The sequence below is a fragment of the Bos grunniens genome, chromosome 6 (genome assembly GCF_055505025.1).
Source record: "Bos grunniens cultivar Pamir isolate PY7600 chromosome 6, Bosgru_T2T1.0, whole genome shotgun sequence".
Taxonomy (NCBI): Eukaryota; Metazoa; Chordata; class Mammalia; order Artiodactyla; family Bovidae; genus Bos; species Bos grunniens.
The window spans coordinates 55,654,447-55,672,892 of NC_141170.1; the positions used below are offsets into that span (position 1 = coordinate 55,654,447).

An 18,446-nucleotide genomic window follows, 5' to 3' on the forward strand; every position below is an offset into this window, starting at 1 on the left:
TTCTGGGGAATCATCCCGATCCAGGGATCAAACCCAAGTGTCTTGTCTTTGTAGGCGGATTCTTTACCACTGAGCCACCAGGGCAGCCTTCCAAAAGGTTCTAAAGTTTTTTAAAATCTTTACTCCCTTTCAACTAAATGTCTAGCATCATTGGGTTTTCTTCTAACTTTAAATAGGGAAATTGGTGATAGCTGGTGGGCTGCAGTCTATGGGGTTGCACAGAGTTGGACATGACTGAAGTGACTTAGCAGCAGCAGCAGCAGTACATAGTGGGTGCTCTTATGAAAAGTATTTTTATTGTTTGTTTCCTCACCCTTCTAAGTAATATAGACTATTCATATTGGTTATTAATTCATATATATTAGACTGAAGAAACCCTCAGAATCTTAACTGCATGTTGAAATCACCTGAATCTATTAAATGACCCAATGATCAGGTAGCATCGAGCAGGATATCTGGGGTTAAGATCAAGGCATCAATAATCCATGCTTTCCAGGTAATTCCATATGTGGCTAAGGTTGAAACCTTATGAATCTGACCAGTTATTCTCAACTCTGGCTTCACAGTAGAATCCCCTATGCAATTGTTTAAAATACTGATGCCTTTCATTTCAATTATGGTTCAGATAACTTGTGCATAAATGTTGAATACAAGAGAAAGACATTTGAGTAACTTATATTTCTGAATAATTGGGCTCCAGTTAAATCAAGGTTTTATTATAGTTCTGGGTATGTGGTGATGTTCAATAAATGTTAGATGGAGATCCTAATCCCACAGCAGAGTCAAGGAGAATAAAACATGCACCCTCTTGGAAATAAACTGTTTGTATATTTGAAATAATTATCTTGGCAAACTATCATTTTCTGAAAGTTGTCCTCCTAGGTAATTTACCTCAAATGGTAAGCCTTGTACTTTAAGAGAATACTATATTTCAACTATATTTTTCAGCATAATATTAGGTACCTATATATCTTATAGTACTTTCATGATTCTCTCCAAGAAAGTAGACAGGAAACAAGATTAAGAGATGAAGGATAAGATTTAAACCAGTTTCCCTCTTGGAAGCATAAATGATGCTATTGCACTTCTGGGCCTGGAGAATACTGTTACTTTGTAAAATAGAGCCATGGTACTTTCTGCGTTATGATGGCGAATTATTTATATACGCAAAGGACAACTAATGCCATTAGCTAAAACAGAAATGAACTAACTGTTCAATAAAACAGTTATGGGACTAACAAAATATTTATATGTGATATCTTTTTCAGATTGCAGGAACCAGTAACTAAAAATAACAAAATCTTTTTTTTTTAGCATGAAGTTATAGATGATCTGTTATGGGATAAATGCTCATCAAGCAAACCCCTCAAATTTAATTGTTATCAATAATTAATCAGCACATTGCATGCTTCAGTGTGCATTAACTACACCAGGTGCTGGATTTAATTCCTCAAATATAAATTAGGGAAGCAGACGACATTTTTCTTAAATGTTTGTGGTTGAAAATAAAATATATATAAAGCTTATTTAATTTGACCTTCCCACTTCTTACTCAGTTTTTCTACTTCTTTTCTCCTTTTTAGGACCACCTCAGAAAATAGTGTCACCTAAACAAGAACACGAAGATAGGAAACATGACAAAGTCACGGATAAAGGAAGTGAGAGTGGGACTTCCTGTAATGAGCTCTCCACTTCCAGTTGCGACAGCCACTCAGAGGCGAGCACTCCCCAGGACAACCCACCCAGTGCCCAGCAGGCGACAGCTCACCAACCTAACACTTTAACTTTGGATCGTCCTTCCAAAAAAGCACCTGTGCAATGGATGCCCCCACCAGACAAACGTAGAAACAGTGAACTCTTTCAGACGCTCATCAGCAAGTCCCGGGAAACCAATCTTTCCAAAAAGAAAGTCTGTGAGAAGCTAAGTGTGGAAGAAGAAATGAAAAAGTGTATTCAGGATTTTAAAAAAATCCACATTCCAGATTATTTTCCAGAGCGCAAACGCCAGTGGCAATCTGAACTGTTACAGAAGTATGGGTTATAGTAACGATCACATTCCTGCAGTATTCAATGACCTTCAGTGTTTACCGGTGTCACCACCTGACTGTACTAACAATGGTCAGTGTGATTCTTGCTGCTCTTCCTTTTTGTGAACAGTGGATGTGGGACAGTATTTTCTTTCATTCTTTCTGTTGTTGTTGTTTTTAGAAATATTTAAAAAAAAAAAAACTAATAAATATTGAGTCAAATGGTGTTCCTGATTCAAAAAATTTTGCAAGAATGAAAGTAAAATGTGCATGATCAAGAAGCTTAAAATCTTGATTTTTGAACTGTGGTCAACTGGCTATGTTTGTCATTTTGTAACTCACCAAAAACAAATCATCATATCACTCCAAATAAAGTGACAATATGGATGAAGCAACATCAAGTAAAATGTTAGATGATAGTTTTGGGACCCAAATCCAAAACTATTTAAATGTTAACGCAATAAAACAAGTATTACTTTTGCATGAGCACAATATTACAAATAAATCACAAGACATAGGAAGATCTGTTTGTTGCTTGGAAAGAAATAATTATGAAAAAATAGCAAAAAAAATATGGTTCAGACAAAGCCTATAAATGTAAGCTAAGAGATTGAATTTTATTTGTTCTGGATCTGTGATTTTTTTGTGTATGTGTATGGTGTTCTGTATGTTAAGATGGTGTAAATATGCCTTATGATCTTGTGTTATGGCACTGACATTCATCTATTAATGCTAGTTATGATTATTTCTGTGAAATGAGTCCTTATATCAGGCTGTCAAAATTGGCATAATGATGCTCTGAAAGATCTTACTCTCATGTTAATCACAATAATTGAGGGAAATGGTGAAGAGCTTTATGTATTTATTAAAAAAGGAAATATATATTAGAATTTCTTGATGTCTATTGACTCTTCTTTTAAAATATTCAGTTGTTACATTGTCTTCAGTTTTTCCTTTAAAATTCCAAACTGGAGAGTGATATGTTCAAACTTAATGTTGACAAGTTAGAAACTTATAATTCAAAATGGAGGTAGAGTCAAATTCAGATAGCTTTGGTATTGATTAATAAACCCTTAGCCTGCAAGAGAAAAAGATTTCATCTGAGGATGCACTAAAATTTGATTTTAGCTGACAACTGGATTGAAAGTCTCCCTAAATACAATTGGGAAGTTGCTGCTTGCAAATTATGGGACAGAAATGTCAACAGGAAGCTAAAAGTTCAGCCTGAATGACAAGAGCTTGCTTCCTGATTGCATATTTGAAAATAATCTTTCTTATCATAAGCCACACAATTTTTACCTCATCATGTCCACAGAAAAAAAATATATAATATCCCAAAATTTTGCTAAAGAATAGGCACCAGGAGGACAAAAATATCTCTAATCATCAGAGCTCAATCTCCTCTGTGGTTAGTTGAAATAAAAGTTGAACAGCACTTGTAGTACCATTTCTTCCAGGGTAATATTGGAAGATAAGCATTATTAGCTCAAAATTTAAAACTGATGTTCATTTTTGGATGTAGTTTTAGAGTTCTCACTCCTCTATTATGTAAAATACCATCTACAGTGGAGTATTAAATAAAACCCAAATGTATGATTTGCCTTGAATAACCTATCAGGTTTTAGTGAAAGAGCTACTCTTAAATTCTGCGTTTCATTTTGGGAAGGTTGGCAGGCCCACCCACTAAGTTGGCTAAGTGTAGCTGCAATACACTGGTTAAATGGACAGAGCTTGTGATTAGGTTGCTACTGTTCCCATCTCTACCCATCTCTACCACTACCACTAATGTGACCTTAGGGATAACAGGGATATTAATAACATGATAGAGAAGGTTTAAATGAGGTAATTGAAGTTAAGCATCACTACCACTCCTGGAGATGGAGGGGAAAAACAGGTAGTGGGCTTACCAGAATTTTTGGAACCAGTACTGTCAGATGGAAAATTTCAAATAGGAATAAGCTGTTCAATAAGAACTATAGTCTCTAAGGAGTCATGGTCACTTTCAAAGATGCCTCCCAAAGCAAAGACAAAGGGGATAGGTTATCCTAGCTTCTCACATTTCAATTCCCACCAACACTTTCCATTTTCCCACCATGAGTAGAAGCAGTTGGTAAATGAGCTTTGGAAATGCAATTCAGTAGAGGTGATCCCACTGTGATAGAAAGCCCAGCACTGAAGGGCAGGGAGTAGATCTGAAGAATACCTCCCACCCTCCTCTATTATTTCCAACACAAAATTTCAAATAGAACTGCAGGGGTAAGAATCTGGTATATGAGAACTATTTCAGATCTTCATATCTCTACCACAAGAGAAGTGATTCCCATAAGATTGCCTACCCTTAAAGTCCTTCTTAGAAAATTAGAACCTATTTCTTCTATAGTCTATTGAGCACTTACCATACACCAAGCATTTGGCTCAAAGGTTAACAACATACTCAAGAAATACAAATTACTAGCCATTGCCCTTGGGAAGAAGCTTATGGTCTGATTCTCCCATACTATTATGCTTTCACCAGAGACTAGTTCCTGTCTTGTCCCAGAGACTAGTTCCTGTCTTGTCCCAATTGGGGCTACAAGAGGATCAAGGGAGGAAGCTAGAATGAGAACTCTTCTTTGAAAAAAAGGAGACTCCAAAATTTAAAGATGGCTTAGACTAAAACTGCTATATAAAACTTTACCAAAATATCAGTAGATAAAATCTAGAAGGTTGCCAAAAATCAGAAAAGCTGGAAGCAGGCATTGAATTTAAATATTTTAGGGAATAAATGCATTTTGATGCTCATATGATGAACCTTTGATGCTCAAATGGTATCAAAAAATACTGTTTGATATACAGGATTTGCTTAACTTGTGACCTGATGTTTCATTATTAAAATAAATGGGAAACATGTTGAGTATTAACTGAGATGAGAGAAGAAAATAAAAGTGAAATTGTGAGATTTTCAATTTTGAGTTGATACACTTGCCCTATTTTTTCCACTCAGTATACCCAAAAGCCATAGACATTATATGTGAACACTCTTAAGAGACTCTGAAAGGCTAATAAAAAAAGGAAAGCTGACTAGAGGTGTTAGGACCCAAAGAACAACATGTTGTTGGAGATTCTTGGGTTTTCTTTTTGCCTATTTATAGCTGAAGAAGCTGGTAACACAGAAAAACTAACAGGTGTAGAAAAAACAAGCATCAACAAAACCCTGCTTTCTCTAACCAAAAGGCCAGAGAAGGTGCAGCCTAGCAGTTAGATAATAACTGCTGTGCTGTGTTAGGTTGGTGAACACAATTTTATTGCATAATCATTTTAAGCCTTGGCTTATAGCAAAATTGAGAGGAAGGTACTGAACTTTCCCATGTATTCCTTATCCTCCAATATGAATAGCTTCCTCCAATATCAACATCCCCCACCAGAGTGGTGCATTGTTATAATTGATGAACATACATTGATACATCATTGTCACCCAAAGTCCATAGTTTACATTATTGTTCACTCTTGATATTTACATTCTGTGAGCTCAGATAAATGCATAATGACACACATCCATCATTACAGTACCATAGAGAGTATTTTCTCTTCACTCTAATCCTTCATGCTCTGCTTATTCATTTTTCACCCCTCACTCAACCACTGGAAACTGCTGTTCTTTGTGCATGTGCATGGTGTTATCTTTTTCAGAAGATTATATAGTTGGAATCACGCTATACATAGTCTTCCCAGATTGGCTTCTTTTACTTCAGTTCAGTTCAGTCGCTCAGTCGTGTCCGACTCTTTGCGACCCCATGAATCGCAGCACGCCAGGCCTCCCTGTCCATCACCAACTCCTGGAGTACACCCAAACCCATGTCCATTGAGTCAGTGATGCCATCCAGCCATCTCATCCTCTGTTGTCCCCTTCTCCTGCCCCTAATCCCTCCCAGCATCAGAGTCTTTTCCAATGAGTCAACTCTTCACATGAGGTGGCCAAAGTACTGGAGTTTCAGCTTTCACATCATTCCTTCCAAAGAAATCCCAGGGCTGATCTCCTTCAGAATGGACGGGTTGGATCTCCTTGCAGTCCAAGGGACTCTCAAGAGTCTTCTCCAACACCACAGTTCAAAAGCATCAATTCTTTGGCACTCAGCCTTCTTCACAGTCCAACTTTCACATCCGTACATGACTACTGGAAAAACCATAGCCTTGACTAGATGGACCTTTGTTGGCAAAGTAATGTCTCTGTTTTTGAATACGCTATCCAGGTTGGTCATAACTTTATATGGTCAGATTCATTTTTTGCATGTGGACATCTAGTTGTTTTAGGAGCATTTGCTCCATTGTGTTGCCTTTTCTTCTTTGTCAGAGATCAGTTGACTATTTTTATATGGGTCTGTTTAGGGGAATCTATATTTTATTTAATTGATATTTTGCCTTTTTTTTTTTTTTTTACGAAGATCACATTTTTTAAATTACTGTAGCCTCTGTGCTAAATCTTGAAGATGGACAGCATCAGTCCTCTAACATTGTTATTCTCTGTTAGTATTGTATTGGCTATTTTGAGCCTTTTTCCTCTTCCTATAAACTTTATAACCACTTTGTTTATATCTGCAAAAATGCTTACTGAGATTTTTATTGAAATTGCATTGATTCTATAGATCAAGTTGAGAACTGACATCTTGAGAATATTGAGTCTTACTATTGATGGACATGGAATATATCTCCATTTATTTTGTTAGTAGATTCAATTCATCAGAGTTTTGTAGTTTTCTTTATACAGAGCTTGTATATATTTGTTAGGTTTATACCTAAGCATTTCATTTTAGGGAGTACTAATGTTAATGATAGTGTGTTTTTAATTTCAAATTCCACTGTTCGTTGATGATATAATACAACCCCCTATTTTTGAAAAATAAAGTCTAAAAACTTTAGTATCACATTACAGGTCCTCAATAAAGTGGCTCCATATCAATTTACCTTTGTCTGGCAAAAGACCACTTCCAAAGCTTAGTGGCTTAAAAACAGCAACAGTTTATCAGCTTATGATTCCAAGAATTGCCAATTTGGACTGAAATCAGCTGGGCTGTTCTCCCACTGATCTCACCTGGGCTTATTCACCTAGACAATTGACTGATAATTAGTCAGGAATCAAATAATCTGTAATAGTGTCATTCCATATTTGGCAATGACAGGTTTCATCACGTTGTCTTAGTCTTCTAACTCTCCTCTCCAGGAATCTAGCTCAAATTTGTTCACTTGGTGGTTCTAAAAATGTCAGACAAGAAGTTGCAGGGATCTGGAGCCCTGGCTCCAAACTCATACAACATCACTTACCCTGCCTTCTTTTGGTCAAAGCAAGTTATTTTGAATGCAAGCGATATGGAAATATACTCCTCTTGGGAGTATATACCTCTTCATGGAAGAAACAAGGAATCTGTGATCATTTGTAATCTACTATAGAAGCAATCCATCTTTTTCAGATTCACAACTAGAAGCAAACTGCACACCATTTACTAGTTATTTAAAAGTAAAAGACTTTAAATAAATCTTTTACTTTACATAATAAAAATATTTAAATATTTTATTAAAATTTAATTAGAATAAGTCTTTTAAATGAAATAAGTTAAGAGGCTCTATCTGCACCCTGAAATCACCTTCCCCCACAAAATACACAAAAACTTTTTCATTCACATTTGAAATCTTTCCCATACTGCATATTTCAATTTAAATAGCACCTACTCTCCAAAGCTTTTTTTAATCCCTCAATAGAGAATTACTAATCATTCTATTCTCAGAAATATCAAATGACTTTAAAAACATTTTGTCTTGCTCTACATGTTGTGTTTTATGGTATATAAGAGTAATGATAGACATTTGTGTTTTCCATTGATTTGAAGGATTTTTTTTTTAAACATAGGTTAAGATCTTATTTCTTTCTATGAGGAGAAACAATAACTAGACAACTTCTGGCACACAGTAGGTATGAATAATTTTGGCAAAAGAGTAAACATTCTTTTTAATGTAATAATCTCCTAAACAATCTTTGATAGATACTCTCCCTGCCTAATTAGGCTTGCTAAAAGCACCTTTACGTTTTCAGGCCAAATCCACTCATTAGTCCTACATTACTGATCCCTCATGAGAGATTAGTCAAAGATTAATTTAAAAATATTTCATCAGTTCAGTTCAGTTGTTCATTTGTGTCCAACTCTCCGTGACCCCATGAACCGCAACACGGTAGGCCTCCCTGTCCATCACCAACTCCCGGAGTCTACCCAAACCCATGTCCATTGAGTCGGTGATGCCATCCAACCATCTCGCCCTGTGTCATCCCCATCTCTTCTTGTCCTCAATCTTTCCCAGCATCAGGATCTTTTCAAATGAGTCAGCTCATCACATGAGGTGGCCAAAGTACTGGAGTTTCAGCTTTAGCATCAGTCCTTCCAATGAACACAAGGACTGATCTCCTTTAGGATGGACTGGTTGGATCTCCTTGCAGTCCAAGGGACTCTCAAGAGTCTTCTCCAACACCAGAATTCAAAAGCATCGATTCTTTGGCACTCAGCTTTCTTTATAGTCCAACTCTCACATCCATACATGACCACTAGAAAAACCATAAGCCTTGACTAGACGGACCTTTGTTGGCAAAGTAATGTCTCTGCTTTTGAATATGCTGTCTAGGTTGGTCATAACTTTCCTTCCAAGGAGCAAGCATCTTTTAATTTCATGGCTGCAGTCACCATCTGCAGTGATTTTGGAGCCAAAAAAATAAAGTCTGACACTGTTTCCAGTGTTTCTCAATCTATTCACCATGAAGTCATGGGACCAGATGCCATGATCTTCGTTTTCTGAATGTTGAGCTTTAAGCCAACTTTTTCACTCTCCTCTTTCACTTTCATCAAGAGGCTCTTTAATTCCTCTTCACTTTCTGCCGCCATAAGGGCGGTGTCATCTGCATATCTGAGGTTATTGATATTTCTCCCGGCAATCTTGATTCCAGCTTGTGCTTCTTCCAGCCCAGCATTTCTCATGATGTACTCTGCATAGAAGTTAAAAGCAGGGTGACAATACACAGCCTTGATGTACTCCTTTTCCTATTTGGAACCAATCTGTTGTTCCATGTCCAGTTCTAACTGTTGCTTCCTGACCTGCATACAGGTTTCTCAAGAGGCAGGTCAGGTGGTCTGGTATTCCCATCTCTTTACAATTCGATAAGTATGTATTAAGCATCTCCAGCTAGAAATCCACTCACCATTGGTTGGCATAAAGTAAACATAACCTGTGACCTTGTATGTTAATGATTTTAGTATAGGTTAGTTAAGCAAGCATTACCAGAAATAGTTATGTTCAATGAGAAAAGATGCAATTTCGAAGATATGCTTATAAACTTTTAAAAATAAATCAACTTTTTTTCTCCTTTTCTATTTTATAGTCCGCAAAGCATTCGCTTTGAAGTGTAACATACAGAGGCTAAAAGAATCACACAACTATAGGGTTGAAAGTATCTTGTAAGTCATGTAAAATTCCTATATAAATGAATTCAAAGTAACTGACGCCTACTTCAAGGGTGTCTACTATGGGCAAAGCATTTTATCAAATATATTAAAGATACAGCAATGAGTAAGAAATAATAATAATGGATTTAATTTCAAACATCATAGAAGAGACAGTTTTATGGCAGAAATGGAATTTTAACTGGGACTTGCAAGGGAATTTGGATTTGTATATATGAGAATGTTGAACAGAGGACTCTATAAGGAATGAGCAAAGTTTACATTTAAATATGTAAGCACACTGTAGTAGATGAATAGTAGCACTGACGTATATACACTATCATGTGTAAATTCCTAGCTGTTGTATCCAACTCATTGGAAAAGACTCTGGTGCTGGGAAAAATTGAGGGCAGGAGAAGAGGGCAACAGAGGATGAGATGATTGGATAACATCACTGACCCAATGGACATGAGTTTGAGCAAACTCCAGGGGATGGTAAAAGACAGGGAAGCCTCGCGTGCTGCAGTCCTTGGGATCACAAGGAGGCAAACATGACCTAGCCAACTGAACAGCAACAACAACAATGTGTAAAATAGATAGCTAGTGGGAAGCTGCTATATAACACAGAGAGGACAGGTCGGCACTCTGGACGACCTAGAGGGGTGGGATATGGGGTAGGGTGGGAGGGAGGCTCAAGAGGGAAGGGACATATGTATAATATCAGTTCAGTTCAGTCGCTCAGTCGTGTCCGACTATTTGCGATCCCATGAATCGCAGCATGCCAGGCCTCCCTGTCCATCACCAACTCCTGGAGTTCACCCAGACACGTCCATCGAGTCAGTGATGCCATCCAGCCATCTCATCCTCTGCTATCCCCTTCTCCTCCTGCCCCCAATCCGTCCCAGCATCAGAGTCTTTTCCAATGAGTCAACTCTTCGCATGAGGTGGCCAAACTACTGGAGTTTCAGCTTTAGCATCATTCCTTCCAAAGAAATCCCAGGGCTGATCTCTTTCAGAATGGACTGGTTGGATCTCCTTGCAGTCCAAGGGACTCTCAGGCGTCTTCTCCAACACCACAGTTTAAAAGCATCAATTCTTCAACGTTCAGCCTTCTTCACAGTCCAACTCTCACATCCATACATGACCACTGGAAAAACCAGAGCCTTGACTAGAAGAACTTTTGTTGGCAAAGTAATATCTCTGTTTTTGAATATGCTATCTAGGTTGGTCATAACTTTCCTTCCAAGGAGTAAGCATCTTTTAATTTCATGGCTGCACTCACCATCTGTAGTGATTTTGGAGCCCAGAAAAATAAAGTCTGACACTGTTTCCACTGTTTCCCCATCTATTTCCCATGAAGTGATGTGACCGGATGCCATAATCTTCGTTTCTGAATGTTGAGCTTTAAGCCAACTTTTTCACTCTCCACTTTCACTTTCATCAAGAGGCTTTTTAGTTCCTCTTCACTTTCTGCCGTAAGGGTGGTGTCATCTGCATATCTGAGGTTATTGATATTTCTCCTGGCAATCTTGATTCCAGCTTGTATTTTCATAGTCATGTTTGGCAGAAACCAATACAATGTTGTAAAACAATTATCCTCCAGTTTAAAAGGAGTGAAAGTGTTAGTCAATCAGTCATTTCTGACTCTTTATGACCCCATGGACTATATAGCCTGCCAGACTCCTCTGTCCACAGAATTCTCCAGGCAAGATATTGGAGTGGGTAGCCTTGACTTCTCCAGGGGATCTCCCCAACCCAGGGATCAAATCTAGGTCTCCTGCATTGCTGGCAGATGCTTTACCATCTGAGCCACCAGGGAAGCCCAATTTTAAAAATGGTATTAGAAAAAAATATTATTGTGTGTACCTCTGAATGTAATTTTAAAATGAATATATCATTCTTATGTTGAAGAATATATTAATGAAGAATATTTTAATAGTAACCTTCATGCATGCATGCTCAGTCACTTCAGTTGTGTTCAACTCTTTGTGACCCTATGAGCTGTAGCCTGCCAGGCCCCTCTGCCCATAGGATTATCCAGGGAAGAATACTGGAGCAGTTTGCCATGCCCTCCTCCAGGGGATCTTCCCAACCCAGGGATTGAATCCACTTCTCCTGAGTCTCCTACATTGCAGGCAGATTCTTACCCACTAAACCACCTGGGAAGCCCTTCTAGATTATATTCTCATGAATAAATTCTTCCTAGATCCACCCAGTCTCTTTTTACCTTGGTCCACTAAGGTATAGGGAAATTATGTTTTCTCTAAAATGCTGCTAAGAGACCAAATGGGAACTGATTAGTTAAAACTCATGAAAAGAAACGAATGAGAACTTAGACCAATAAAATATTTTTTATCTGGGAGGAGTATTTTAATACTAATGCTGTTTAGAATTGCAGTTGCATGGTAATAATAAAAAGTAGATTAATTTATAGTCATTTTATTGGCATTTAAAAATTATCTACTTTTATTGCCTACACCTGGGGCAAATTGCTCCCATCACCTTTATTTTATATTCATTGCAGTTCAATGTAGAAGACAGACTAGAAATTATGGTATAGTTTAACATGCACTGCGCTAAGGGTATAAAGAAGGACTATCTCTACTGCAACTACAGGTTCACACTTTCATCATTTTCCACTTCAGCTACAGGAATAAGGACTTCACTGGTCTGCCTTCAATCCTTTCCCTGTCAGCCCGTCCTTCATACTGTTAGAAAGGTGATCTTACTACAACACAAATTTTTCATATTCTGTTGCTTAAGTCTGTTCATCTCACTGTCAAGAAAAAAATTGCGTGATTAATAAAGTCCATTTTCTGCATCTTCTCCAGTTTAATCTTTTCCAACAGGTATAATGCACACACACACAGATACTACTTTTCCATCTATTTATAATTCTAAGTCCCAAGAAGAATTTGCAGCTTCTTTCTTTGTGCTCATCATTGTAATATTTATTTAAGTCAGGGACAAAATTTGCTGATATGTGTTAATGTTCCTTCCTCTACTTCTTCCAAACTAAAGATGAAGTTTTGCCAGCTCAGTCCTCACCTATTTGGTGATATAAAATAAAAAGAAGTTGAGAATATAAGAAACACAGTGCACAATCCATTCTGTGGAGGTCTGCCACGCAGATGAGAGGCCTTGCCCCAAGGTTACAGATGCAGAGCCCAGAGCTAAGTTCACCTCTGAAGCTGACTGAGCCCCTGTGTAACCATTGCCCAAAGCCTCCCTGATCATCACCAGCAAGGTTTCCAAATTAGGGGTCCACCCCAGTAGTCACCCTGTTAGTGTTGGTCAACTCTTTGTGACCCTATGAATTGTAGCCCACCAGGGTCCTCAGTCCATGGAATTCTCCAGGCAAGAATAATGGAGTAGGTAGCCATTCCTTTCTCCAAAGAATCTTCCCAACCCGGGGATCAAACCCATGTCTCCTGCATTGGAAATGAATTTCTCACTGTTTGAGCCACCAGGCAAGCTTTATATTCACCCTATAGTACTCTAACCAATCACATAAAGCCACCCTTCCAGCAGGATTTTTTTTTTGTCTTGAGGCTATAAAAATTTCCTACTAAACCACAAAAAGCATTGACTCTCCCTGACCTGTCAGGAGGTGCCCACATTATCTCTGCTCTTCATTCTTAATAAACTCATTCCTTCCTCCTACTCTGTGTCTGGAAATTTTTTTCCAACCCATGCTCTGACTGCCACAAACACATTTCTACCACATTTTCCTTTTTCCTCTTAGCTTTGTTTTCATGGCAGAATAAGTAATAAAAGATAAAATGCTACCATTTTTCAAACCTTAATGGATCTAAACAATAGTCATCCATGACTACTTAAATTATTCATGAAAGGATAACGGGCAAATCAGGCTAATAATATATGATCCCACTGTCAAATCATAACATCATGCTGAGGCACCACAGCACCATCTATGATGAGTTCTTATGAAAACCATTAGAACTGAATCTGACAGGTCTCTAGATCTAACTGCCAGTTTTCTGGGAAAATGGGGGATAAAGAAACCTTTTAATAAAATGTGGTATGTATATACAATGGAATATTACTCATAAGAAAGAAGGAAATAAGACCAATTGCAGCAACATGGATGGACATAGAGATTATCATACAAGTGAAATAGGTCAGACAAAGAAAGACAAATACTATATGATATCACTCATATATGGAATATGTTTTTAAAAATGATACAAATAAACTTATTTACAAAACAGAAACAGATATTGAAAACAAACTTATTGTAACCAAAGGGAAAATATGGGGTGGGTGGGATAAATCAGGAGTTTGAGATTAACATGAAAAAAGTGAAAGTTTAGTCACTCAGTCAATTCTGACTCTTTGAGACCCCATGAACAGTAGCCTCCCAGGTTCCTCTGTCCTTGGGATTTCCCAGCCAAGGATACTGGAGTGGGTTGCCATTCTCTTCTCCAGGGGCTCTTCCTGACCTGGGGGTTGAATCAGGGTCTCCCGCATTGGAGGCAGTTTCTTTACCATTTAAGCCACCAGATTATCTATGTTATATATATATATATATATATATATATATATATATATATATATATATATTTATAGGATACATAACCAACAAAGACCTGTTGCACAGCACAGAGAATTCTACTCAGTATTTTGTGATAATCTATATGAGAAAAGAATCTGAAAGAGAATGAATATATGTATATGTATAACTGAATCACTTTGCTGTACACTTGATACTAACATGGACTGTGGCTTACCAGGCTCCTCCATCCATGGAATTTTCTAGGCAGTAGTACTGGAGTGGGCTGCCATTTCCTTCTCCAATGATACTAACACAACACTGTAAATCAACTGTAACCTAATCAAATTAAAAAAAAACAACAGACAATAGCTTTCAGCACTCTGAAGCTAGAGAATCCTAGTCATGGAAAGGATGTTGGATCTTACTGTTTTCTCAACCCTTCCACCCTCCCCCAAAGGCCCTCAATAAGATGGTTTGTTGTTGTTCAGTCACTATGTAGTATCTGACTCTGTGACCCCAGTGGACTGCACATGCCAGGCTCCTCTGTACTCCTCTATCTCCCAGAGTTTGCTCAAATTCATGTATTGAGTTGGTCATGCTATCTAACCATCTCATCTTCTGCTGCCCATGGCTTGACCACCCCCCAAAAAAAGATAATAAAATTATGTAGTTAGTAATTTTTAAAACAATGGAGATTTTACAATACAAATTATTTGATTTTCAATAACAAAATGGCAAGGGAAACAAAGATGAAGAGTGAAGAAACTGCAATCAAAAGATACAACATATATGTCTATGTAGGGATATTATTTTTATCCTGACTGCAGTCAAACCAACTGTAGAAATCATCATCATCATAATCATCATCAAAGAGCTTTAAGAGAGATGTTTAGTGATAAGAAATTATCATAATTTGTAGCAGTGATACTGTGGCTATGTTGAAAATAGTCTTCACATCTTTTAGTGATGCTCTCTGAACTATTAAAGGATAAAACAATAAGAAGCCCAAGTTTACCTTTAAAATAACACATCATGAAGGAGCTGTGTGTTGCACTAGATGAAGCAAACTTGGATATGCTGATAATTGTTGAAGCAAATGACAGAACTCATGGCCTCTCTTCAATTTTGTGTAAGATTTAAAATAAAACAATATTTTAAAAAATATTAATACATTTTGAGAAGTGGGAGAATGTTGACTCAGTGAATAACAGGAGGTGTGGCAAAGCTGAAAGCACTTCTGAGGTTAATGAACAAGAATTTTTAGTGACATCATTTTATCCCATTGTGTAACTGTGAAACAGTATTTGACTTCTAGGGTGGGAGGTTAGGGTTGAAGTACAGAGAATTTTTGTATAAAAATAATTATCTATGTGTTTTTCTAATCCATTAGAATTTTTGGTGAAATACAGATAAGCAAGGGAGATTAAAGTATTGGTGAGGATGTTAAAAGATGGAACTTACAAACTCAACTGGATTTAAAAAAATCAAGAATAAAAAATAAAGCAATAGATTGGGGAGTGCATAACTGAGTGGTCTCTAGTCTAGAAATCTCATTAATCAAAGCATGATCTCAGAAAAAGTGGTTGTATATGCAATGTGGAGGGAATAGATAGTGTGGCCATAGAAAGCTATTCTTTTGATTTTAATAATTTAGGTTTTAAAGAGAATCCAGAAGGGCCAAAAATCATTTGAATCTACTTATTCCAACTTTCTTGACTAAGGATTTGACTTCCATAGTGCAGACCTTACTTCATGATTGATTAATCACTCCCTCAGTGATATCTCATGCAAATAACCCATGTTATTGTTGTTCAGTCACTAAGTCATGTCTGACTCTTTGTGACCCAATGAACTGCAACACACTAGTTCATCTTGTCCTTCACTATCTCCTAAAATTTGCTCAAACTCAGGTCCTTTGAGTTGATAATGCCATCCAACCATCTCATCCTCTGTCATCACCCCGTTCTCCTCCTGCCTTCAATCTTTCCCAGCATCAGGGTCTTTTCCTGTGAGTTGGCTCTTCATATCAGGTGGCCAAAGTATTGGGGCTCCAGCATCAGTCCTTCCAATGAGTATTCAGGACTGATTTCCTTTAGGATTGACTAGTTTAATCTCCTTGCTGTTCAAGGGACTCTCGAGTCTTCTCCAGCACCACAATCAAAAGCATGGTACCTGACTAGATTACTCTTCATAAAACACTGCTTTCATAATTCTACTCCTTCACTCAAAACGTCCAGTCTCTTTCCCCAGATCATTTCCGAAAGTCTTAGTCTGTCATTCCCAGCTCTCTTTTAACTGGCCATTCTTTGTTCATTTCACCTTCCCAAACACTAACTCCCATCAGCCTCAGTTTCCATCAGACATATTGTCTTCCTGTTTTTTCTTTTCCGTTCTCTTTATTCCTCAAACTTGAAATTCTCTTTTTCCCTAAGGCTTTTCATACCAAGTTAATCATCCCATCAAAGTCCAGATAATATATCATAGCAAATATTGTGTGTGTGTGTGCTCAGTCACTCAGTCATGTCCAGCTCTTTGTGACTCCATGGACTGTAGCCTGCCAGGCTCCTTCATCCATGGAATTTTCCAGCAAGATTACTGGAGCAGGTTGCCATTTACTACTCCAGGAGACCTTCCCAACCCAGCAATAGCAAAATGTTGTAAAAGTGTTGAAAAGTCCACTGCATAGTAGCCATCTATAACATAGTGATCATAATCGTGCCTACTTTAAGGATTGTAGTCAGGACTTGATGTAAAGCATTTTAAACAATGTTTGCATTGCTCAAAAACTTTTAAAACTGTTTATAAAAAAGACCTTCTTGCCATGATGTATTCCTTCATTTGAATTCCTTTAGTAGAGATTTATAATTGTTATACTTCAAAATATTTCCACATACGGCCTTAAGTTCATTCTGTAATAACATGAAAGAAGATTTATAATCTCTACTAGTCTTGTATTCACTACATTTAGGCTGTATTTTGCTTGGAAGCCCCTGTTTTGCACCATTAGCTACTTAATAAATGCTTATGGTTAATTGAATATCAAATATCTAAGTTAAATAAAATAAGTGAATAAGTATACTAACAAACAGGGGAATGAATGAAAGAGATTAAACAAAGAAGCATGGATTTGTAAAGTGAAACCTCAGGAGAAATGAATGCTCTCAAATTCCCAGACTGTTCTACAGGATGCTAATTTTTCACTCAGGCTTCAACCTTAAGACTCCTGAGTTATGCCCCACCATTAATTATTTATCACCTTTCTGATTCAGAAAACCAAAGCATATCTATTTTTCATCAATATACGTCATTATAGCAGCTTCTTGTTTGTTACCAAAGTTAGTTTATTCTACAAACTTTTGAGGAGATATGCTATTTTACAGAGATTTCAATCAACTATACTTCTATTAAAATATCTATTCAGAAAACTAAAAAATATATAGTTAAACTTCATAGATCTCATCTATAAACAGGAAAATTTTTAAACTCAGACATCAATCAGTGTTGATATTTTAGGAACTTATCATGTAAATATTTGCCCTAATTATCTAAGACTCAGATCCATCATATTAATGTGGTAAAACTGAATTATCTGAATGCAAATATACTTTGAGATCCTGCTAAGGAATATTTGGGAAGGGGGGTTTGCTATTGTTCCAAAGGCAATATTTTCCCCTAAACTTTTATTTAATATTGTAATATCTGATTATTTTGAATGTGTACAAATATTGACATCCAAGTGAAATTTTTCTCTCTTTTCTTTAGTGAATGAGTTATCAGTTTTTAAATTGAGATATAATTCAATACCATAAAATTTATCCTTTTACAGTATACATTTCAGTAATCATAAATATATTCACAAAGTGACAGAGCCCTCATTATTATCTAATACAAGAACACTTTTCTCATCCCATAAAGAGAGTCCATACCCATCAGTAATCATTTCCTAGTGCCCTTCCCCGCTCCTCGCCCTGCCAGCCACATGGCTAAGCTACTTTTTACTAATCTACTTTTAGTTTCCATGGATTTGTCCATTCTAGACATTTCATGTGTATGGAATCATATAATGTGTTGCTTTTTATATGGAGATCTTTTCATTTATCATAGGTTTTCATTTATCATTCATTTTTATTTTCAAAGTTTATGGATATTGCATCAGAAACAGTATTTCATTTTTCTTTTCAAGGCTGAATATGAACATAGAATATTTGTTTACCCATTCATCAGTTAATGATCATTGGGTTGTTTTTAATCTTTGGTTCTTATCAATAATGCTGCTATGAATATTTGCATACCAGTTTTTGAGTAAATATATATTTTCAGTTCTCTTGGGTATATATTAAGGGATAGAATTACTGGATCATACGATAACTCTATGTTTAACTTTTCAAGGAGCTCCCCAACTCTCACTCAAAATGGTTACACCAGTCTACATTCCTACTAGCAGTC

General features: G+C 37.0%; 1 protein-coding gene across 1 annotated transcript in view; it reads left to right on the forward strand.

Annotated features, from left to right (window-relative positions):
- The window catches only part of KCTD8 (potassium channel tetramerization domain containing 8), a 265,491-nt gene extending 262,570 nt beyond the window's left edge, over window positions 1-2,921 (forward strand). The window contains exon 2 of the mRNA XM_086407714.1: window positions 1,584-2,921. Coding sequence (XP_086263840.1) covers window positions 1,584-2,044 — 461 coding nt within the window. The 3' untranslated portion in view covers window positions 2,045-2,921. The remainder of the gene's footprint in view (window positions 1-1,583) is intronic.
- Window positions 2,922-18,446: the final 15,525 nt, after the last annotated feature.